The sequence below is a fragment of the Aplysia californica genome, unplaced genomic scaffold (assembly GCF_000002075.1).
Source record: "Aplysia californica isolate F4 #8 unplaced genomic scaffold, AplCal3.0 scaffold00986, whole genome shotgun sequence".
Classification (NCBI taxonomy): Eukaryota; Metazoa; Mollusca; class Gastropoda; order Aplysiida; family Aplysiidae; genus Aplysia; species Aplysia californica.
Genome location: NW_004798256.1, coordinates 124,707 through 148,398, shown reverse-complemented (window position 1 = coordinate 148,398; position 23,692 = coordinate 124,707). Strand labels below are relative to the sequence as shown.

Here is a 23,692-nt window from a genome sequence, read left to right as displayed (position 1 = left end):
TGGCGTACGATGGAGTATTACACTAAACCATCGATATATTCTTCAAGTGATCTCCCTTAGGCATCATATTCATTCCGAGAGAGAGAGATTTTGTCCTAGTATAGTCTTCCTTCAGCCTCCTGATTTTCTTTTGCATCATCTATGTGGAAATACGGGTCATTGTGTTGGAATTTGGTTCATCTATGAGGGAATTTAGTTTGTCAGTGTGGAAATTTGGTTCGTCAGTTTGGGAACATCACTTATTTATTTGGTCCGGGGAGAATGGTATCCCTGTGTTGAGAAATGTTTTGCCTGTGTGGAAATGCAGTAGTCTGATATGGACAGATGTTGGAAGACTCTTGTCCATGGGACAGTTTTTAGCACACGTCGGCAGCCATCTGTTCAGATGTACTAAGCCCAAAATTGTGGTGAAATCTTTCCCTTGTAGTTTCTTAATCTGTAGTATCGGTTGCATGTATCTGAGAAATATTTTGTTGAAATTCAAATTCTAAATGTTAAAAAATGCAAGAAAAGATACATAATATTGGTGCAATTTTTTAAATGAATGAAACGATTTTTTCTCTCTCTCCTAATAAATTTGGCTTCGTGGGCTTGGAACAGTTGAACAGCCTAGCAACAATGTGTGTCAGTTTATATCTGTTTTTCTGGACCTTTTGAACAGTTTATTGTTATAAAGATAGTTGTCAATATCAGATGATGACCAATGCATCTGCAGCAGAGAATACTTCACATAAGTACAACAGAAGAAATATGGGATAAGATGACTTGTGGCTCTGTTATGGTCTATGAGGCCTATTCTGGCAAAGGAGAGTTCACCACGTTTTTAGCATCTAAAAGCTTTATTTTCCCTCGTGTATGTGTACAGCGTGCGGGCTTCTCTCTTAGCTCCAGCATTTCTTGTTTAGCCTCATATGATTCACTGCCTCTTATGATTGCTGTTCTCCCCAACTGGGTCTGTCTGGAGCTAGGCTCTTTTAATTCAAGGGCTTAATGTTGAAGTCTCCTATCAAACATATAAGGGGGGGGGGGGGGGGGGCTCTCGTGGCCTAGAGGTTAAGGTGTTGGCCTCTCTTTCAAAGGTCCCAGGTTCGAATCCGGGTAGCGACCGAAAAATTTTCTTCTCAAAAATTGTCTCCTTTCACCTCCTTTCCTGCTCTCTAGCAATATTTTGTCGTCTGCTTTCGTCTCCTCTTTCTGCCCCCACCCCCTCACCTCCTTTGCCCCCTCCTCTGGGCTCCTGACTCTTTCTGCAGCCTTTCTACTGCTACTCCTTGACTCCTTCTTACAGCTGTCTTTCTGCCACACCCCTGATCTTCTGGTAGGAAAGATCTACACCTAGCCTTCTCGGACAAGGGCGAAAAATCTTGGAGGGCCCGTGTGCAAGTTGCGCACATTAAAGATCCCTTGGTGGTCTAAAATCGATAAGAGTAGGCTTCGGCGGCCACCCGGGCAAAATTCAAAATTTCCTACCAACTAAAAGTATTAGGTGTGTCCAGCGCACTCATATGACCTTATGCAGTTGCGAGGGCCGTAAAACACTTACAAACCCCCCCCCCCACACCATCTATCATCCTTATCTCCCCTTCTTCTTCTCTTTTATGTTTGTTACTCTCTTGTAACACCTCTAATCTTCTTGCGTTCATATGACCTTATGCAGTTGCGAACGCCGTAAAACCTCTACTAAAACTTAACTGTGAAATCTCCGGCTTGTCTTTCTATTTCCCACCTGACAGGGTCACCCGAGCAGCAAGGTGTTTGGGGCAAACCTAGACGCCTTGGTGAGTGAGTCGCAGAAGATTCCCGTGGTCTGCGAGCGCCTGATGTCGGCTATTGAACGGACAGGCCTGTATGTGGAAGGAGTGTACCGTAAGTCGGGGGCGGCCCCGAAAGTGAAGGAGCTGAAAGCAGCCCTTGAGAATGGTGAGTTTTCATTGTGGGGTTGAGGACAAGAGTTTCAAGTTTAATTATAAAGATATACAATGATCATTTTCAAGATGAAGAATAAGGAATTTATATGGTTACAGGATAGAACGTGTGAACGTTTGTTCCTATTAAAAAGTTAAAGCATTCAGTGATAGCTTTAGTCTTGTGTCTCTTCTGACAGAAAGCTCATACTGACTGCTCTGTGTGTAAGATGCCATTATACCTCACTTTTTTAAATGGCGTACGATGGAGTATTACACTAAACCATCGATATATTCTTCAAGTGATCTCCCTTAGGCATCATATTCATTCCAATGTGTTTTCGAATAATTTCTTGGCTAGGCCCATAACTTTTTTTATTCATATGCTGATTTTCAAAATACATGAAGCATCTTTAATTAGTTTTCATATTTTATAGAATGCAGTGCTCTTAATGGAGAAAATGTCATTCGAAATTTTGGATTTGCTTTGCACAACAATTGATTTCAGTGGAATAAAATTAATATGTATAAAATTCTTGTTCCTGCTATCATTGTCTTCTGACCATGTTTCTCCGTCAATGTTTCCAATTTTTAAAAATAAAAATTTTTGGGTAACATTTTCTTAATCTGGTATCGGTAATAATAATAATAATGAAGATCATTTCTATAGCGCCCACTCCCGTGTAAACACAGCTCTAGGCGCTTTACATAAATGCATGTACGAACAATATTCACGCACGCGACACACACACGCACATACACACTCATACACACACACAAACACACACACACTCACACACTCAAGCACACATAACACGCACACGTGTGCACACATGTACGCCAAACACACACACACACACACACATCTACTTGCTTATCACATGCGCACGCTTACACATCGTCACGAAATGATCACATATATATATATATGATCTGTGGCATGTGCACGAGGAATATTTTGCCAAAATTCAAATTCTGAATATTAAAAAACGCTAGAAAAGATACTCACTGTAAGTACAATTATTAAAAGATTTAAACTGTATTCTGTCTCCAGGAAAATTTTACTTTCTGGGCTTACTACTTCTCAACAGCTTGCTGGTGATTTTCTGAACATTGTTGACTTTTTTATACTGTCCATATACGTTTTTTTTAGCACAAGGGGGCTATCCCGAAAAATGCTGTTTTGAGAAAATCGAAGGTAAAGTTTTTGGACCCTTATTCAGTTTCTTTAAAAGACAAGGAGAGTTTTCTCTATAACCAAACAAATATACACACCATTGAAACCAAACTTCTGCTATAGGTAGGGCAGTACCCACTTTTGGTGTAGGTCAAGATTTCTGGAAACCTTCGAAATCTGGGTGAGCCCGCTTGTCCTTAAAAGCGTCCATATGAGACAATGATTCCTTTCACTTTATGTCACGTAATGATTGCCTTTTGTCCGACAGACGTGGAGGCTGTTAACCTGGAGGACTACCACGTCCACGTTCAAGCTTCGGTGCTCAAGACTTTCCTCCGCATGCTACCGGAGCCACTGCTCACCTACGAACTGTACGATGATTTCTTAAGAACGACAGGTTTGTCAACTATTTGTTTGAACGTTCAGTTTTATAGTCACAGGTATGCACCAGCGGGGGTTGTTTTCTTCTTTTTTATCTTGGCTTCCCATAGTAAATCAGCGTAAGCCCTTTCGGATGGATGTTAAGACAGAGGTGCAGATTTCCTGGATAAATCCAGAATTCTGGATTTCTTCCTCATGCTGTAAGCCCTGAGGACAAAAGTATTATGGAGTCCCTGTGTTGCACCAATATACTGTCAGTCAGTAGAGACTAAGTGGGTGGTTGACGGGTGCTCTGGTGTGGTTTGCTTTTTCTTTCCTTTCAAACATTTATCGTCCTGATCTCCCCTCCTTCATTTTTGTGTTTGTTACTCTCTTGTGACAACTCTAATCTTCGGCACTTATATGACCTTATTGTGTTCCAAGCGCCGTAACACCCTCTACTAAAACTAAACACTTACTAATACTATAACAGAAACTAAATTTCTTATTCTTGAATGCTTCATGTGTATCATATGTGTGTGACTGTGGGTCTATTTGTGAGTGCGAGCAAGCAATGTGGTTTGTTTTTTTGTGTACAGATAAGATGTGTGTGGAAGAGAGGATGTGTGAGAGAGTGAATGTGTGCAATGCATGTTTTTGTGTGTTTTTGGTGTGTGTTTGTGTGTATGTGTGTGTGTGTTTGTGTGTATGTGTGTGTGTGTTTGTACGTGTAGGTTTGTGTGTGTGTGTGTATGTGTGCTTGTCTTTGATGAAACACCAAACCAATGTACCTTATTATTTATCTTATTGTATCTTATTTCAGAAATCAAAGACGAAAGAGAACTCATCAGGTCTTTGTTTGAAGTCATCAAGAAACTGCCACGTGCAAACTTTGACCTCTTCGAGCGGCTTGCTTTTCATCTTGCCTGGTAAGCAGCAGCTTTTTTGTCTCGAGGTTTCTAGTGGTGGAGTGGTTAGTGGGTCCAGACTCACAAATATTGTCAAGCAAGTGTCGGTGACACGGGGTTCAGACTGGCGGTCTCTGAAAAGTGTCTTGAGCAAGACACGTTAATCGTCACTTTAAAAAAAAAAAAATTTTAATTGATAAATGGGGAGCTGCATGGTGAACATAAAAATTGTCCTAGAAGTGAATGCCTGGAGATCGACAAAATACCATTGCTTAGAATGGATTACTCTTCATGTGTTTACTGATGTGTACAAAAACAAAACTTTCCCCAGCGTGGCCATGCACTCTGACAGCAACAAGATGTCGCCCAACGCGCTGGCAGTGGTGTTCGCCCCGGTGGTCCTCGGTACCAACAAACACATCCAGGCACAGGACGCCATCGCTCTCGTGCCGCACCAGATGCTGTGAGTCTGTCGGTCGAGCCTGTGCCGTGCCGGGTTGTTGGCGGGTGCTCTGGTGTGGTCCGCTCCTTCTTTCCTATCAAACGTCTGTCGTCCTTGTCTCTTCTCCCCTACTTTCATATCAAACATCTACTGTCTTTATCTCTCTTCCTTCTTTCCTATCAAACATCTACTGTCTTTATCTCTCTTCCTTCTTTCCTATCAAACATCTATTGTCTTTATCTCTCTCCTCTTTCTTTCCTATCAAACATCTATTGTCTTTATCTCTCTTCTCCTTCTTTCCTATCAAACATCTATTGTCTTTATCTCTCTTCTCCTTCTTTCCTATCAAACATCTATTGTCTTTATCTCTCTTCTCCTTCTTTCCTATCAAACTTCTATTGTCCTTATCTCTCTTCCTCCTCCTTCTTTTTTGTGTTTGTTACTTTCTTGTAACACCTCGGATCTGCGGCACTTTTATGACCTCATTGTGTTGCAAGTGCCGTAAAACTCTTTCGAAAACTAAAACTATCTGTACCGTTGTGTGTTTGTGCTTGGTGTGTTGGGTTTTTGTGAACAATGCTCTGCGTAAAAGTTCCTCAGGCTTTTACCGTGGCTCTCAACACTGACAGCAAAGGTGATCTGAATGAAGACTAAACTGAAAAATTAACTTGCAACCTCCACAGTGATTTAAAGTCACTCCCAATGTGTAGAATGCGTGGAACGGGGGTGTTAACAAAAATGCAGTGGACGGGTGTTTAAAAAAAATATTGCTTAAAAAATTTTTAATGTTGGTGGTTGGCCCCACATGAGCGGCTTGCTGACAGGGCTGTTTGCTTATAAAGAATAATTAATTAAGAAGAGCCAAATGCTGTTTCTGTGACTCTTGAGTATACATAAGCAGGTTCTTGGTTATCTTGGTTCACCGGTATAATTGAAGGCAATTAAGGCAGGGGTTGACCCAGTGCAACTTACTTTGACAGCCTAAACTGATGAAAGATCAGGGTAATATAGCTTTTTTTGAGAGCATCTGAGCAAAGGAATGAGTGGCAATGGTTTGTTTGTGAAACTGTTCTGCACTGGGGTAATATTGTGTGTTTGGTATTCTTTGCTATGTATATTGTCAAATTTTCTAAGATGGCCATCCATTATCGAGGAGAAAAGTGGCTGTCTTACACTGTATCATTATAATGTAAAAAAATGTGCAAAGGCGGAAATTGGAAGTGGTCTTTTGTACAGGTGGCTGTTAAACTGGTTTGACTGTAGTTGTGTGTTTGATTATGATGTATTTATGTATGTATGTTTACCATTGTAACCCAAATTTTCCCCCTCGAGTTTCCAACAAAGTATTAATTATTTATTCATTTATTAACAAATGTGTCGTGACACGGTGGGATTAGGTGCTTGTCAATTTTTGGGCATGTGGAGATATTGGTATCATCTTAAAGCTTCTTCATTTGTCTTGCTTTCGATAAAAATAAGATACCCTTCTATCTTGAATAGAAATCGAGATATTTGTGATTGAAGGATGTGGGTTTACCTGGTTTCAGAGTCAAAATTTTTTTTTAACATCCTAAGCTTGAGAGTTCTTAGAAATTGAAAATGTACTTTTTTTATGCCCTTAATCAACATTTTTCCATAAAATTCATACAGAAATGTGTTTTTGAATGGACATGAAAGGTGTTGGAAAAATTATTTTTTTTAAATTAGATAAAAATTGCCGAACAGGGGAAAAATGCTGGTTTCTTCAATTTCATTATTTTAATGAGTGCCTGATTTCACGAAGCTTCCTCACAAATACCTTTTCATTATTTTCCAAACAGATGTTTGGAATACGTCCTGAAGGAAGAAATTCGCACAGTGAACTCCAAGCTGGAAGACATCGATACACTGGAGAGTGCGGAGAAAACAACGGGAGAGAGACTGAATGCCGTCAGGGCAAGTCTTCGCACCGCCAGGGTATGTGAATTACCTGATCATCTTCAGGATATGGAAAGTTATAAGATATGAGAAGATAGGGTTTTGTTGATCTTCTCAAAGAGAAATTTTCCTGCAGCGTGGTAAATTTATATGCACACGCATGCATTGACACATGTATTGACACATGTGTGCGCATGCACGCACGCACGCACACACACACACGCACACATACACTCACACACACACAGGAAGTCATTGGCATGGAAATACAGAATAATGTTATTCTCGTACACCCGACAAAGATGTAATAAGTCATATTAATGACAGTATAAATGAATTTTTGTACTGAACTCTAATTAAATTTGAATGTAGCTAAAAGATTTCCGAGTCGCGCAGATTACGCTACAGGACATACATGCTAGACTGCACGATGCTTATGTTCAATAATGTTACTATTTTGTTACCTTCCAGCAAAAATCACCACTGGCCAGCCCCGTGAAGCAAGCGTCTGTGCACCGGCAAGAGGCTGTGGATGAGGAGGATATCCACGTGATCATAGACGAGGAGGAGGAGGAGGAGGGAGAGGAGGAGGTGGACATGGAACTGGCGAGGGAGGAGAAGGTTCTCAGCCGCCACCTCGCCTCTATTCACAAAGAGAAGTAAGTCAGGGTTTTTAAATGAAAATCTTTTTTGCTTCTTCTTTGCTCCTCTGTAGACGTGATTTTTCTTTCTTTCTTCTTTGATTCTTTGATCCTGCCTCTTTTCCTGTTCCACCTCTCCCGTGTCTTGTTTTGTTTGGCATTTTGGGTACAGAGAAAGAGTAAAGTGTAGTTACTGAGCTGCAAAGACTCTCAAGGTATCATTTAAATTAATGAGGCATCGTGGTGAAATCAGGCGCTCGTCAAAATAATGAAATCAAAGAAACAGGCATTTTTCCTCCAGTTTTGGAACTTTTATCAAATTTTTGTTTTTTTGCTGAACACCTTTTATGTCCATATAAAAACACATTTCCATTTTAAAAACACCTTTCAATTTACTGAAAAACGTTGATTAATGGCACAAAATATGTAGATTTTCAATTTTCCAGGACTCTCAAGCTATAGAAGTTACAAAACTTTGGAGGCCATTTTCTTTTCACCTCCGATACCATGCTACCTCACTTCCTTCAATCGCAAATATTTCTACTTTTATTTAAGATAGATGGGTGTTTTGTTCATAGAAAGCAAGGCAAATGGATAAGCTTTCAGATGATGCCAATAACTCCACATGCCCAAAAATTGACGGGCACTTGATTCCACCACGTCGTGACACATTTATTGTTACTTACCTCACTTTGTCACTGTCCTCAGGGACAAACTGACCTACAAACTGCCTATGTTGGAGACGCGGCAGGCCAGCAGCGACGAGGACGTCCTCTCGACCGACGAGATGGACGCGGTCCTGGACAACATGAATGAGGAGTACGCCGTCAACTTTGACCTGCCTGGTAAGGATAGGGTCGTGTAAAGGAACGCGCTGTGCTGTTTGTTTTCCTTTTTAAAAATATCATCGCTCCTGTGATACGATCGGATAACCCCAGCAGAGGAAATTGTACTTTACTTACTTTTACTTTACTTTTTCATCCTCTGTTGCCGTTAAGCGTCGAGGGGAGAGGCTGTTTTCTATGGTAGGCCAGCTCCGCAGCTCTTTCAGTTGTGATATTATGTTTTCTCAGGGTTTCCTTAACACCCTCGATCCACCTTTTGCATGGCCTTCTTTATCCTTTCTAGCCTGAGTGCTTGGTGTTGTAGGCTCTCTAGGCTGGCTGGCCAGGTGACATACCTAAGAGGTGGCCAAACCATTTTATTCTCTGAAAATTCTACAGAAGTAAAAAATGTTATTATCTGAACATTCTGCAGAAGTAAAGAAAATGATTTGGTTTCATCACGCAGCAACTTGGTGCCTGGTGCACTGTTCAGCTTTGTTATAGAGTTTTAGGAGCTTTTTTAGGCGAAATTCAGACCTGACTTTGACTGAGCTTATGAATGATTAATTTATTATCGATTCATCAAGGGGTGAGCCCGTCTTATCATAAGGGCGACGATATTTTGTATGTTGTTTTTATTTTTCAGTTAGATTTTTCTGAGAGTTTTTTTTTTCCCCTCTCCCACCATGTTCTGAGTTTTAATGTGCTTTATAATTTGAGTACAGGTACATCATGTGTGTGTATTTGCGTGTATAACGTAAGTCCGAGCTAGTATGCAGATTTTCCTTATGAATGAGAAGGTTTGTGAGCTGCAAACTTAAAAGCATTATTTGGAAATTCTTGTTTCAGTTTACAACCAAATGAGCTGAAGAATTTTGTTGATGTCAGTGGTCTCACTGGATTTTGTGTGTAACATGGATGTGATATACTGATTATATACATTTGAAGGGGTGGGGGAGTGTGTTCAGCTTGTTCTCTGCCCATTTGTTCTGCTCCTAGCACAATGTTGCTGTTGTTGTTTTTTTGCCTCGTTCTTAACTCCTAAGTTTTTTTCTTGATTTCCACTCTTTGTTGATACCAGCGTCTGTGGTGTAGAGATTAGATGCTTTGCATACAGCGGAAGGCAGGAGACTGATTCCCATATAAGGAGAATTTTTATTGAGTATCTCAGTTTTTCTGCTGGGATGTTGTATCCTTCTCAGCCCTGACTAGCAGGGTCGAAGCCCGCCTCGTAAATAATCTGAATTGTATCGATTGGAACGAAAAAACACCTTTATTGATTTTGATTTTTAGATTAAGTTAGATTCTTGACTTCTACTCATTGTTGGTCTTTGTGGCGTCGCTTTTCACGTTCGTGTCCTTACCTTTCAAAAGTGCTTTGGTTATTCAGCATCTGTGTGGGAAGGGGGAACGCTCTTCTTTGACTCTCTGTGAGGCTTACGTTTGCTAACCTTTTGTGCATCTGGTTCCCTGTCAATGAATCTGTTGTAGTCTGTGCCTAGAGTTTCTGCCTTTGTAAAGTATTACTGACGACCATGAAACACGATTATGTTGAAGTTTGGACTATGTCGTGCTTAGGGGGATTGCAGAAAAGGGATGATATGTGGCTGATAACTCTTAAGGTTGACAAAATTGAACAGACCAGTCAGGTGCTTTGCATTTGTATGTAGGAAACCTGAGTTGGATTCCTGAGTGGGGAGAATTTTTATCAAGTATCACTGTCTTTCAGCTGGGATACTGTATCCTTCTCAGCCAGGGTTGGCCCCGACAGACATGATTAGTGCTTGGATAAATAAGACAGACAGAAACAATGGAGGGAAAATGAAGAAGTAGGACTTACCAGTTGTGCCCTCCAACTACTTGTTGGTTGGACTACTTGTTTTTTGGGGGGTTATAAAAATTAATTACAGACAATACACATAAATAAAGAAATATTCGGGACCTGACACTGTGTCCACTGTGTTCGTGTTGCGCTAAGTGTGTGCAAGACAATGTTTCCATTTCATGGTCCTCAGTATTACCGACTCGTGATTTCGGGGACTGCTGGTGTAATATACACGTAGCTTCTGTTTGTAGGATTTTAGTATTTCTCTGTCTCTCTCGATTCGCTCTGATGGGATGGGGGTAGAAGCATTGCTGCAAGCATCCTGTGCAGCCTAAGCATAATATTTAGGCCGCTCTGCTCTGATTTGCTTTTTGTCACAGATTTATGGAAACAATATACATATTTATTTTCCTTCCTTTTTTCAAATCGAAGCGAAATTGATTTCTGTTGGGTTTTTTGTTTGTTTGTAGTAGTTCCTGAAAATAGTATCTTCAATTCTATTTTGGTTTCAGATGTAGATAAATTGTCATTCAGTCTGTGTGGTTCATTTATCATTGATTGTTTATACAGGCTCATTACCTCAGTTTTAGTTTCAGCTGTGTTCTGATTGTAACTTCTGGCTGTTTTTGTGTTTGGTTGGTCTGTCATGATGATTTTGCTCAGGATGAGAACAGATTTAGCTACACATGTATACTGAGTCAGAGGAGGGGTTTTAAAACTTGTGGCCCGCTGACAGAATTGAGGCCCGCAGCAAGATATTTTGCGGCCCCAACTAGACATCAAAGTTTAGTGTTAGCGCTGCCCAAATGTGGCTGAGCTATGTAAGAGAAAGCACTGCCAGGTCTATGGCAGCAAGGAGTAGATAAAAGAAGCCTGTGTTCAGAACAACTGTACATGTTCTGAACTGCTATTGATAAAGTTTACATCGATGTTAAGATTACTTCGTGTGAAGTTAACAACTTTCAAGTTATGGAATAATCATTTCTGTAAACTTTTTGTAAGCGTATCCGGTTTATTCCCTCTCAAACTTCTCCCCAAATAGCAGTATACCACTTGTCTTTTCCCTTTGATCAAGTATTTCTTTCCGCAGGATATTTAACAGATGTCAGCTTAAGAAACTGTTAAAATTAATGCGGTCGGTTGCTTTATGTACATCTCTGTCTCTACGGAAACTGATCCGCCACATTTTGTTGTTAAGCTGGTCTACTCTTCTAAACCCCTGAAAGCAAAATTTTTCAGGAGCAATAAAAATACTGTTTCATTCTTAGAAGAATTGTATTTACACTATGTGTGTATTTTTTCTTACTACATGTATTTTCCAACCTTTAGAAGTTGAATTTGGACAAAATATTCCTCCAGTAAATGCAGGTAGATACCACGGAGTAAGAAACTTCAATTTTTGAAAATTCAAAATTTATTGAGGATTAGTACATCTGAACAGCTAAGTGACAATTTTCAGGGGATTCCAGCCAGTGAGATTATATTGTGCATGACTTTCTGTACTGCATGTAGCACTGAAAAACTGCTTAGAAATCATTCTTTGTCTTGTATTTCATTCTTTGTCTTGTCTGCGCTTTTTTGTAAGTTTCAGATCTAAAAAATGTGTCGTCATCATCATCATCATCATCATCATCATCATCATCATCATCATCATCATCATGAAATATCTCTCACTGTCATCTATGGAGCTAGATTGGTCCAAGTCAAAATCCTCATCATCATCATCTGCACGGTTGTTAATAAGAAAAATATGGACCAACTTTGTTGTACTTACTCCCCTAGGCAGAATAGTACAGAGAAAAATGTACTGACACTTGGATGTTATGGTTTAGGAAGGATTTAGTGTTCATGAAATTGCCCAACCTTTCGCCCTTCTGGCTTAATCAGGAATTTATTGTTGTTGGATAAGCTAGAACATCATATTTGTTATGAGCACCACTTTCAGCATTATCGTCTTCATGGACGTAATTAATGTGAACATTTTGTCCACCTTTTCTAGAATGTTATATAATTAGCTAACAGATTTTTCATTGTATCAATTTCTGGAATTCCCACATTCCCTTGAAGCTCAGACCTGATGGTTCTGTTCTCATCCGGGCATCAACTAGAATGTTGTGTTTTTAAAACAGTGTTCTTTTCACACTCACGAGTTAGCGGACAATTGGTTATTGTGTGTTTGTGTGTGTGCGTGTGCGTATTTGTTGTTGGTTTTTTTTCTTGGTCTTTTTTTATTTTCATTTTTATTTCGTTCCCCATTTCCTTGTAGCTTATCGCCCCCAGGACAGGTAACTCTAAACTCCTCGCTGTCGAACTGTGTCAAACCAGGTTTGGTTGGTTGCTTCAACTATCATGATAGAGATTAACATAACTACTTACCTGTCACCTTACCACACCTGGCTTTTCTTTGTCTCCGTTCTTTTTTTTTTTCTCCTCTTTCTTTCTTTTAACAGATTTTTGGTTCTTTTAGATTTTACTGTTTGTGATTCTGCACTTTCATTTCACAAAAATCTTTGTGCATTTTAAATTGGATAAAGCTTCATTTGTTTTTTGGGGTGTTTTTTAATTTCTTTTTTCAATTCTGAGATTGTGGTTTTATCCTTTTTGTGCATAAGATTTTTTTTTCCTTTCTAATTTCACTGAACTGCTTGGGGTGGTTTGTTTGTTCTATGACACTACCTTTCATTGCAGCAATTAACATTTTCTTTGAAAAGAACGGAGAAATTTCACTATGGCTTTGCTTGTGAAAATAAGCAATGTACATTAGTTGTTTTTGTGTCAGTATTACTTCGTCTTAGGTAGATCTAGATGGCACACTGTTTTTAGTCACATGTTTTTCTTGTGAGAAAGAAGACCCTCCTAGTGTGATATATCCGTAGCTGAAGTGTCATACCCTACCGTTCCTGGCTTGTAGTTAATTATCTAGCCACGAGGCTGTACCTACTACTATCTACATACAGTCGAAATTGTCCAAGACAGCCAGCCATTGTGGAGGAGAAAACTGCTTGTCTAAGACAGCTAGATGTCTTGGACAGTGTCTTTATAATAGTAAAAAAAGAACGAAAGGGCGAGCAGGAAGTGGTAATTTGTACAGGTGGTTGTCTTGGACTGGTGGCCTTTAGAGCAAGTTCCACTGTATTCCTTTGTAGGCAAAACTTGAGGCCATTCAACTGTCTTTGATATATTCCTTTATAGGCTAAACTTGAAGTCACTCTTCTATCAATATGTTCCTTTGTAGGCTAAACTTGAAGTCTCTCTTCTTATCTATATTATGCTCCTGTTTAGACTAAACTTGAGGCCATTCTACTATTTATATATTCCTTTACAGGCTAAACTTAAGACCATTCTACTATCTTTATTATATTCCTGTGTACGCTAAACTTGAACTTGAAGCCACTCTTCTATCTAATATTCCTTAGTAGACTAAACTGGAGGCCATTCTGCTATGTATATTATATTTCTTTTAGCTTAAAGCCAGCCCAACTAATTAACAACAGCTGTGCATAACATTTATAAGGCGTCTTAACGAGTTAAAAACATTTAAAAAAATTTTATTTCATTTTTTTATCTTTAAAAAAAAAAAAGAAAAAAAGAAGACCTCCTCACAACTTTGACTGTCTTAGTTTCTGTTTCTCTTAGTACAGTGGCCGCTCTGTGTAAAACTCTGTTGTACGTCTCTTTTCAAAATGGCGTATGACAAAGTTTTACACCAAGCACTGAAAAGCACTCTCGATATGACTGGTATATGAATATGTGTTTTCCGTCTTTGTGCAGTCATTATCCCCCTCCGTCTTCTCTCGTTCTTTGATGATTCTGGTAACCCCTTCTTTGGCTCTTGGTTTATATCTTTCCTCTTTGTTTGATGTGTTTTATGCTCCTGCCTCATTTTTTTGTCAGCTCGTGAGGAGGAAGCAGTATAAGACTAGTTAAATAGAAGATTGATTTGAATATGAATGAAAATTGTTTTTATGGACATTTTATGTTGTGAACATATTTTGCTGTATTCATAGATCAAATTCTCTCATGACATCCTCCCCCCTGCGCTCTCTCTCTCTCTCTCTCTCTTTCTCTCTCTCTCTCTCTCTCTCTCTCTCTCTCTCTCTCTCTCTCTCTCTCTCTCTCTCTCCCCCCTCCCTCTTTCTCTTCCCCCTCTTTATTTCTCTCTCTCTCCCTTTTTCTCTCTCTCCATCTTTGTCTCTCTGTCTCACTGTCTCCCCCTTCCTCTCTCTCAATCTGTCTGTCCCTACTTCTCCCTCTATCTCTCCAGTTTTCATGTCTTTCTGATTTTTTAAAACAAATTTACTGCTTTGGATAATAAACAAGTTTTAAAAAAAGTTTTTGTACGTACACTGGAAGCTTTTGTAGATATGAATCTTCAATCTGTCATACTTAGCCTATAGAAAGTCAAAAAGCCACAAAAGATAACCCCCCCCCCCCCCCCCCTCCAAAAATAAAGAAAAAGAAAAAAAGAAGAAGCAAAAACTAAATTACGATCAGACGACATCACTCCCTTCATGTTCACAATACTCCCCTAGAACTATTGTTATAATAATATGTAAATTGGTCTGACTCTTTCACCTGGCTAATTTGCTTTCTTTAGTGCTTGCTTATTTTATGCTGCTTTATGCTTTTGGTAATTTTATCAGCTTCTGGACTGTTGGGTGGATAGTTTCGTCAGCTACGTTTTTTGTTTTCTCTGGGCTACTACCCCTTTCGATGTGTTTTGATCTTAGCTTCTGTTTAACGCAGTGTTTTTTACTGTGTGGATTTTGGTGATCAATGTGCAATGTGCATTGTTTGGTGTTTCTCGACTTTTTTATTTTCTTTTTGAGTAGTAATGGTTGGAGAAGTAAAGAACTTGGTAACTTCTTCCTTTTTGCCTTTTTGAGATTTAAAAAGTTTTTTTGTTTTTTTACTTCTCGGTTGATGGGTGCATCATCTTTGTGGTCTGCTCCTTCTTCTTTTTTTGTGTTTCTGTCCCCCAGACTATCCTTACATACCAGGGTTTATGGTATAATATTTAGGCACTTCGCTGTGGCACACAGAAGATGTGAAGTCACTTCCCATGTTTTTCAAATCCATTTGTTTCATTTTCTCCTCTAGCTCGTGTGCATTAATTTGATAAGGCCTTGAAGTGTTAAAATAAATTCTGTTTTTTTTCCAGCTGTATTTTTGGGCTCAAGCATCTGTTTTTAAAAATCCTAATATTTGTTTTTTCTTGTGAATTGGGAACAAAAAATGGTTTCAGTTTCACAGGTCATGTAGGATTCTTCTCTATTTGTGTTCTTGATATTTGATTCATGTAATAATAATTATTTTGGTGCTGGTCTACTTGACGGTCTACCACAATGAGTTTTTTTAGGTGGCGGTCTACCGTGATGCTTCTGTTTTACGTGATATGGTTTATGTTCCTGTGTAAATCCTCATTCAACTTGATGATCTACTGGACCGTTTCTGGTCCATGTGACGGTCTACTGGGATGTTTCTCTTCTACTTAACGGACTACTGCCATGTTTCTGTATATTCCCACTCAACTTGACAATCTACTGTGATGTTTCTGTTCTGCTTGATGGTAGTTCACGATGTTTCTGTTCTACTCAATGGTCTATCACTGGACCCGTCTGACAATTGTTCCACATGACGGTCAACCAGTCTACAATACTGAATGCTCTCCCTTGGGACTGCCATTAGCCACATTAAAAACGTTTTGCTTGTTCTGTAATTTGTCTTGGAGATGACAGAAGGGGTCTGCCCCCGACCTCTTCTTGATTTCTTGAATATAATACATCAGAGTGTGGGAGTATGAAGTATAAGATTACTCTGGGCAGGCCACATCATTGTGGAAGACTTTGTTAGGTAGACGATCAAGTGGACTCGCACCATTTATTTTGGTATTTTGTGGCTTTGGTGACTCGTGCTTTCCTTTGTTTTGTGTTGAAAATTTTTTCTTTCTCCTCACCATGGTTTAAACCATTCCTTAAGGTGTAGAACATTGTTTTTCTGGTCTTTCTTAAGCTCTATGATTGTAAAGCAGTTAATGAAGATGGCATCTCTACCTTCTAATTTTCTTTGAGGTCTTAAGAAATATAATATTACCGTACTACATGACGCAGACTAGCCTGAGTGATAAGAGTAGCCTTCAGTGAAAGGATATGTGACATTGTCTAGATTAGTTGAGTTGTTGTTTCATAAATGTAACCAACGGGTGGTTGGCGGGTGCTCTGGTGTGGTTTGCTCCTTCTTTCCTATCAAACATCTATCGACTTTATCTCCCGTCCTTCTTTTTTTGTGTTTGTTACTCTCTTGTAACACCTCTAATCTTCTGGCGCTCATATGACCTTATGCAGGTGCGAGTGCTGTAAAACCTCTTCTAAAACTAAACTAAAATGTAAATAGGCTTTTGTAGTTATATATACATGTTACTTACCGTTACTTTTTTCATGATGATGATGTCTCTTTGTGGGTGGTTTGGGGGTGCTAATGGGTGCTTTACTCCTTCTCTCCTATCCGACATATGTCCTCCACATCTCTCCTCCTTCTTTTCTTTTTACGATTCTCTCTAGTAACGCCTCTTATCTTCATCCTTATATGAGCTATTTTTTTTTGCAAGTGCCAAAAAATTCTTACTCTCTAGTTACACCTCTAATCTTTGACCCTTCTTGTGAGCTGTTTGTTTTGCAAGTCTGTAATAGTCTTACTAGAACTCTAAAAAATAAAAAATAAAGTAATGTCTGTTTTTTTCACCTCTTACCCTCACAGCCACGCGCCCGTCCCTGCCCCATATCACTAAAACCAGAATGTCGGGGCCCAACTGTCGGAGACTTCCTAAACGATTTGCTCAAAAGGTCAAGGCCGCCCAGCTTGCGCTGGAGGACACCAGCGAGGCGTGCCTCCCCGAGCCCATCCCCACCATCAGTATTCGATCCCCTCCCTACTCGCAGTATTCAGGGACAATGACTGTGGAGTCGAGCTATGTGACAGTTCCTGGGATTCTGAGCCTGGCAGACGAGGACGAGATCATGGTATGACCTTTGACTTCTGGAGGGTGCTGTTGATGAGAGGATGAGTGAGGTCATGGTGTGACCTTCGACGTCTGCTAGGGGTGCTGTTGGTGACCTTCGACCTTTGTGATGAGAGAATGAGAGGATGGTATGACATTTGACCTCTGTAATGAGAGGATGAGATCATAGCATTACCTTCAACATCTGTGGGGTTGATGATGAGTAGAAAATATAGTGCAGAGGTTCTGGATCAGGGGCCTTGAACTCTTTGAGGATGCTGCAACTGCGGTGTCGATGTTCTGGGGTGTTTTTGACCGTTGACTGTTTGAGGACACAGTTACTCTGCTGCAAAGGCCCTGGAATCATTTACCTTTTCTCGCGTGTTGCTACATACTGAAGCTTTTTGGGCAAGAGGGAAGGTAGAAGCCTCAGGCGTTCGGAGCATAATTGCTGAATTGAGAAAGATAGCTTTGATATTGGTTGCCCTTGACATTAGTCTAGCCTTAAAAATTTATTTTTTTTAAAGACAGGTCCCATGGAAAAAAAATCATGATCTCTGTGTGGTCCCCTTTTCTCCTACGTGAACTAGCTAAAAGTTGTCGAATGGATATCTTAGTCAACTGGCAGAAGTGGCCTTGGTGGAAAGCTAGACCTTGAGACAGTCACTTCTCACTCTGAGCCGTATGCATCGCTGGCGAGTCGAGTCATTGGGCAAGACTATGCCACTGGACGAGGGTTTTTTTGTGTGCAACATTGTCATGGACAATCAGCTGTACAAACAACCACCCCCACTCCTTCCCCTGCCCCCACTTGCATTTTTTCTGTATTAATGACTCTTTAAGATGTCTAGCTGTCTAAAATAACAACTTTGCTTCCCGACAATGATGGCTGTCTTTAGCAATTTTGACTCTGTTTCTTTAGAAGGCTGAGGGCTGATATAACAAAGTATAAGCCAGCATTGAAAAATCTAGTTTGTCCAAGTGTTGGACAATGGTCTTTGGATCAAGAGTACAGTCAAAATTGCTCCTTGGACAGCCAGTCATTGTTGAGGAGAAAAGTGATTGACTTAGACTGATGGACGTCTTGGGCAGTGTGCCATTATTTATAATGTAGAAAAAATGCAAGCTGTGAAATGGGAAGTAGTTGTCTGTCCAGTTGATTGTCTTGGACAGGTGGCTGTGTAAGAGCAGGTTCGACTATTCCATTTTTATAATGGGTTTATTTATTTATTTTTTAAAATTTGTTTACTTGCTGGATTTATTATATTGTCGTGAATCTGTATACTCAACAAAATCTGGACGTGACCATGATTTGAAGGCAACCGAGAAAAAGGAAAACCCCAAGACAGTCAGTTAATTCTTTCACTGCCAGCGATAGGCAATCATAGTTTATCGCACAGTGTATATTCTACATGAACTGTGAATTGTAATTTCACACACTTCAATGATTTGTGAGTTTAGCAGTCAAAAAGGTTAAAGTTTGACTCTCAGGGTCTGTTCTACTTTGGCTTTGTGTGGAGACTGCTGTGAGGTGAAGTGTCTGCCTGGTGATTGGCTGTTGTCCGTTCTCTCTACCCATGTACATATTTTGTGTGGGTTTGAACGAGTCTGTTATCGATGCTTTTACATGCCATTGTTTGTGCTATGAAATGTTACTGGAAGCTGAGTTATAGCGTAAAGGACACAAGGGTTTTGTAAAGCCTTCTAAAAGAAATGTTTTCTGCCTATACTAACAGCAGATAACTTCATTTACTGGCTCCCAATAATAGTTATTGCAAGAAGAATCCTTATGAAAATGGCTTTCAATGCTAAGGAACACAACAACATACTTTTCAGTTTTAGACATATCTCTTAAGATGTTGCTCCTTTTGTTTTGTGCAGAAGTTACCCTGAACTGCTGTATGTAGTTTGTGAACTTGTGCTTTTGCAGCTTGTAGCCTGTTGAGTCATTTATGGTTTTTGTTGGACAAAACTGTCAAGATGAACTTGTGTAGACAAAGTTGGGTACTTGAAAATACAGCAGAAATTGTACACGATGGCCATCCATCGTTGAGGAGAAAAGTGTTTTTCTTAAACAGGTGGATGTTTTGGAGAGTGTCATTGTGACAAAGAAGAAACGTAAGGTGGAAAGTGAAAAGAGATTGTTTGTACAGTCAACAGGTATGATTGTATATTGTGTGCAAGTGTTGCCACGAGTGGGTTGGAAATTGTGGGATGCACGTGTACACATGTGTATTTGTACGTTTGCATGTACTATGTAAGGAGAAGCCCTTCGAAAGGCTGAAAATAGAGATGGATGGAGCAAAGTGGTAGCCTTTGTGCCCCAAAGGGATGAGTAAGTAAGTAAGGGACTAAGTAAGTATGTATGTACTAGGTAGCAGTGTTTTATATAGAAAAAAAGTTGTAAGGCAGTACCTGTAGAGTTTTGTGTTTCGTGTAAAGAACAGGCAATGTTTTTCTGTTTTCTTGAGTGCCTGCGTTCAAAGTCGTAGGCACAAGTGAACACCTGTGTCCGACGTCCCACACACATTTCACGGTGTAGGATAGGAATCCTGATAGTTCATTTGAAGGTGGAGAAATGCATTTACTTGGCTTCTGTTTTTGGGGGGGGGGGGGGGGGGTGGATGTGATCATGCATGAAAAATGTAAAGGAAGTAGGAAGTTTTGCTCTGCTCTACACTAGAAAGGTTTATGAAATACAAGCAAGTGTTCTGAAAGCGATTTATTGATGGACGTCTCGTGTGGCAAAAAACCTCCCGTAAATATTGTCACAGTATTTCATGGAAATGGAAGACGTAATGAGCAATTTATATAGAAGTCCTGTGAAAAAGAGCGCATAAATGTTATTACAATAAGTGTGACATTCTTCATGTTTAATTTTCTCAATATCTTTAGATGTATACAGGCTTCTCGTTCTTGATTGTTTGACCTGTCTTTGCACTAGCAGTCTTTAGTCTCGTAAGCCTTTGAGCCCTGCACTCCTGATCCTAATTTTACCCAGATCCTGGCTTCTTGACCGTCTGGGGTCAGGGAGAGAGCGCTTCATTGTGAAAGAACCTCAGTAAATCAGTACAGAATGGGATCAAAACATGTATGAAAGGGTGCAGACATTTTTGTATCCCATAATAGCATTTTGACAGAAACTAGTGTTTGGATAATTTAAAAAATGTTGCCTTTTTCTGTCCGATAATTTATAATTTAGTGCTCTTTCCTCACACCGGTGAATTGCTGCTATGTGTTATTGTAACCGAAGGATGCCACCAGTGTACCCGTGCTAAGGGCTCAAAGGGTTAAGATACTGGGCAAGAAGTTATGAATTCATTGCTTTTAGGTCTGCTGGTACGCGTGCACTTGTAACCTGGGAAAGCTAATGCTCATAGGTTCTCCTCCAGGCGTGCTAGGCATGTCACCATCAGTTGCAGTTTTAATGAGACGAAGTTAAACCTTTGTAAAATGTACATGTTCAGCAGGAGAGCTCAGAATTTTTGAAAAGTGATTGGCAGTCGGTCCTTTTTTTTTTTAAAGCTGATGACAATAATACTGTTAGTCTGATGTTCTTCCTGGTTCTTTGAAAACCTCTTAGTGTAAACACTGTTGTTGTTTATATGTTTATAACACTGACTTGACTACTGAATAGTTTCAGGTGATAATGTTACGTGATTCGTTTGAAATGTTCTGTACTTCACTTCTACTTCACATGTATCTATCAGCAAACTTAGTTTTTTGCTTTTTATTTCTCAGGGCTTTACTTCATCATTGATTCTGCAGAAGAATATGTAGAAAGGTTTTATGTGATGGCCATACAGGTTCATCTCCTATTGAAATTCAGATCATCGACTTCAGTTGTCAAATGTAGGCAGTGAATGCCTAGCCAGACGTAGCATGTATGTTTTTCTGATGAACCGTGTGTATGCGCGCTCTGTGGTATGAAGAAGGTGCTGTCTTGAGGAGCTTTGCAGGCGTAAATGACAAACTTTAGAGTGTTGCGTTGGGAGATTCTTGGAATTCCAAATAGTGTGTGCAATTGTGCATTATTGTGCTTTAATACCTTTTTGGCGTGCCTTTTAATTGAGGAACCTTTATGTAGTGATCTAACTTGTTTTGATGGAGGCGTAAATCGCCTACTTTGAAAAAAATAAACCAACCCAACAAAATTACAGCAAGAATATAGCATCCAAATCGGCACATATGAGGTCTTGTAACGTCCAAAGTTCCAAAACTATAGTTATTTCAACTCTGTTGATCTCAGCCCGAGATGTAACTGTTTCTAGCTGTAGTTTGGATGGCAGCAAGTTGTATCTGTGTGTTGTAAAAGCACAAAAGCAACATCACTGTAGCGGAGATTTCATTCTTGTATCTTTTTTGTTTTTTAAAATCTTATTTATATATTTTTAAACATCTCTTCTCCTTTTTTTCTTTGTTAGTCTCCAGTAGCACCTCAAATCTTTGGCACTTATGTGACCTAATTGTTTTTGCAAGTGCCGTAAAACTCCTGACTAGAAGCTAAAAAAGCCCCTTAAAAATGACTGATAGAAGCTAAAAAAGCCCCCTAAAATGGCTGATAGAAGCTAAAAAAGCCCCCTAAAAATGGCTGATAGAAGCTAAAAAAGCCCCCTAAAAATGGCTGATATATTATATTGCTCAGCAGCCTTCTTTTTTTAAGAAGTTCCTCTTAGAAGAGTGGACATTGTCTGAGTCTTTCTGCCTGGGCCTACTCAGTCTGAAAAGGGTTACTTTTGCTGTAAAACTCTTATTAGCTCATTGTATAGCTTATCATGGTTGTTGGAAAATTTCAACTCTTATCATGCTACCGGACTTATAATAGTGAGATTGCAGTTTCGGAGGTTGGAGCCTCAGCTCGGTCTGACGTTGTGTCTATGAGAAAGGCAAGTTACACGAATTTCTCATTTGGCTCGGTCCTCTTGGAGATGGATGTTAAACTGAGAGGTCCCACCTCTTAATAACCCGTACCATTTCACATTTTTTCTCTTAGTATACGGCAGGTCATTTCAGCTGGCGCACATCATTGCTCTGTTGTTTTCAGTCATAACAAAAATCTACAAAACCCAACCAAATCTATCTTATCTATATATGTTACCAAACTGTACGTCTATTGCAAGGGTTGTTCTTTTTTTTTTCAGTTTGGTGTTTATTTTGTGCAAACAGGTTAAATAAGAGGGGGGAGTTGTGGGGAAGAATGTGATACTGAAAACTTGGGAGAACAAAATTGGCTGCGTACAAAGGAGGAATAGCCTTCCCTGTACTAAGAGTTAAGACACAGTGAGCCCAGCCATTGTACTGCCTCAACATCAGCTGTTACTTCATCAGTGGTCACAGAGGTACTGATCAATTTTTACACACAACCTTGCCTGTCTATTTTCCTTGTCAATTTTCATTTATTGCTACAGAGGCAGCTGTGAACAAGCTTTGCATATTCTGCTTGTTTTCTTTGTTTGTTTTTCATGTCTAGATCTATAATCATTACCGGCGTCTGTTGTGTAGTGGTTAGGCACTTCGCTGCCACATGCCGGACACCTAAGTTCAATTCTCAAGTAGGGAGAATTTTTACTGATTATCTCAGTCTTTCTGATTTTTGCTGGGATGTTGTATGCCTCTCAGTCCGGTGTAGCCCTGACAGGCAGGATTGAAGTTTTGCCTCTGAAATTATCTAAATTGTGTCGAATGGGGTGTAAAAACACCTGCATTAAAAAAGACACCAAATAGAATAGTCATGTGCTTTTATGTATTTGTATGTGTAACAGTTACTATGACTATTATAAATGTGGCTCGATACTTTTTGAAACAATTTCAAGAATTAGATTGTCTGGCATCCTTTTCTTTTTTTTTGTCTTTCTGTTTGAGAGCAGATGTAGTGAGTACATTCATAATGCTGTTCCTTCAGAGACAGAGAACAAAAGGGGGTTGAATGTTGAAAATGTAAAAGAATATTGTGAGCATTGAGGGATGTATGGTGCTGAAGACGGGAAATAATTTGTATTTTTTCGAGTGTGAGACATTTTGTTGGTACTCTTTCTTGGCACTGCTTCATTTTTCTGTGATATGGAAGATGTTTTAACATGTTTTAACATGTTTTACCTATTCTGTGCTTTATTTTGGAAGTTTCCCCGTCGCTCTTTGCTGGCACCTCATGTTGAATCACGTACATTGCTTTTTCTGATGATTTTTGGTGGAGTTGGTTTTTTTTTAGAGGGGGGGTGAGAGAATGTGGATGTGGGTCTAGAGCTAGAAAAATGTTTTACATTTTTTCCAGTTGCAGATGGTTTAGAATCGTAACAACTTCAAAGTCTGTAGCCTCCATCCGTTATCCTTTGTAAGGGAACACTATTAGAGCAAGGTCTGTCTGAAGATTTAGATTTTCGCGTTAGTTGATTTTAGTATAATGTCAGTTCAAATCCAGATAGATGGACACCACACCCTGACACACTCTGGGTTTTTGCTTTTGTCCCCCCTGGATGGGGAAGGGGGGGGGGGGGGATGGATGGTTATGAGGTGGATCATTTGGTGAGCAGTACTTGACTTGACTGACACCTGTTAATGAATGTTTCCTGGATATAATTATAAATTGCTCTTCCTTTCCTATCAAACATCTAGCGTCCTTATCTCCCCTCCTTTTTTTGTATTGGTTACTCTCTTGGAAGGTAACACCCCCAATCTTTTTCACATATATGATCTTATT

General features: G+C 39.6%; 1 protein-coding gene across 1 annotated transcript in view; it reads left to right on the top strand.

Moving 5' to 3' along the window:
- Positions 1-19,395, top strand: part of LOC101854372 (unconventional myosin-IXAa) — a gene marked incomplete at its 5' end in the record, with an annotated part of 74,070 nt that extends 54,675 nt beyond the window's left edge. The window contains 8 exon segments of the mRNA XM_013089570.2: positions 1,734-1,920; positions 3,350-3,478; positions 4,265-4,370; positions 4,681-4,812; positions 6,612-6,747; positions 7,180-7,367; positions 8,058-8,194; positions 16,755-19,395. Of these exon segments, the coding sequence (XP_012945024.1) occupies positions 1,734-1,920; positions 3,350-3,478; positions 4,265-4,370; positions 4,681-4,812; positions 6,612-6,747; positions 7,180-7,367; positions 8,058-8,194; positions 16,755-17,023 (1,284 nt within the window). The 3' untranslated portion in view covers positions 17,024-19,395.
- Positions 19,396-23,692: the final 4,297 nt, after the last annotated feature.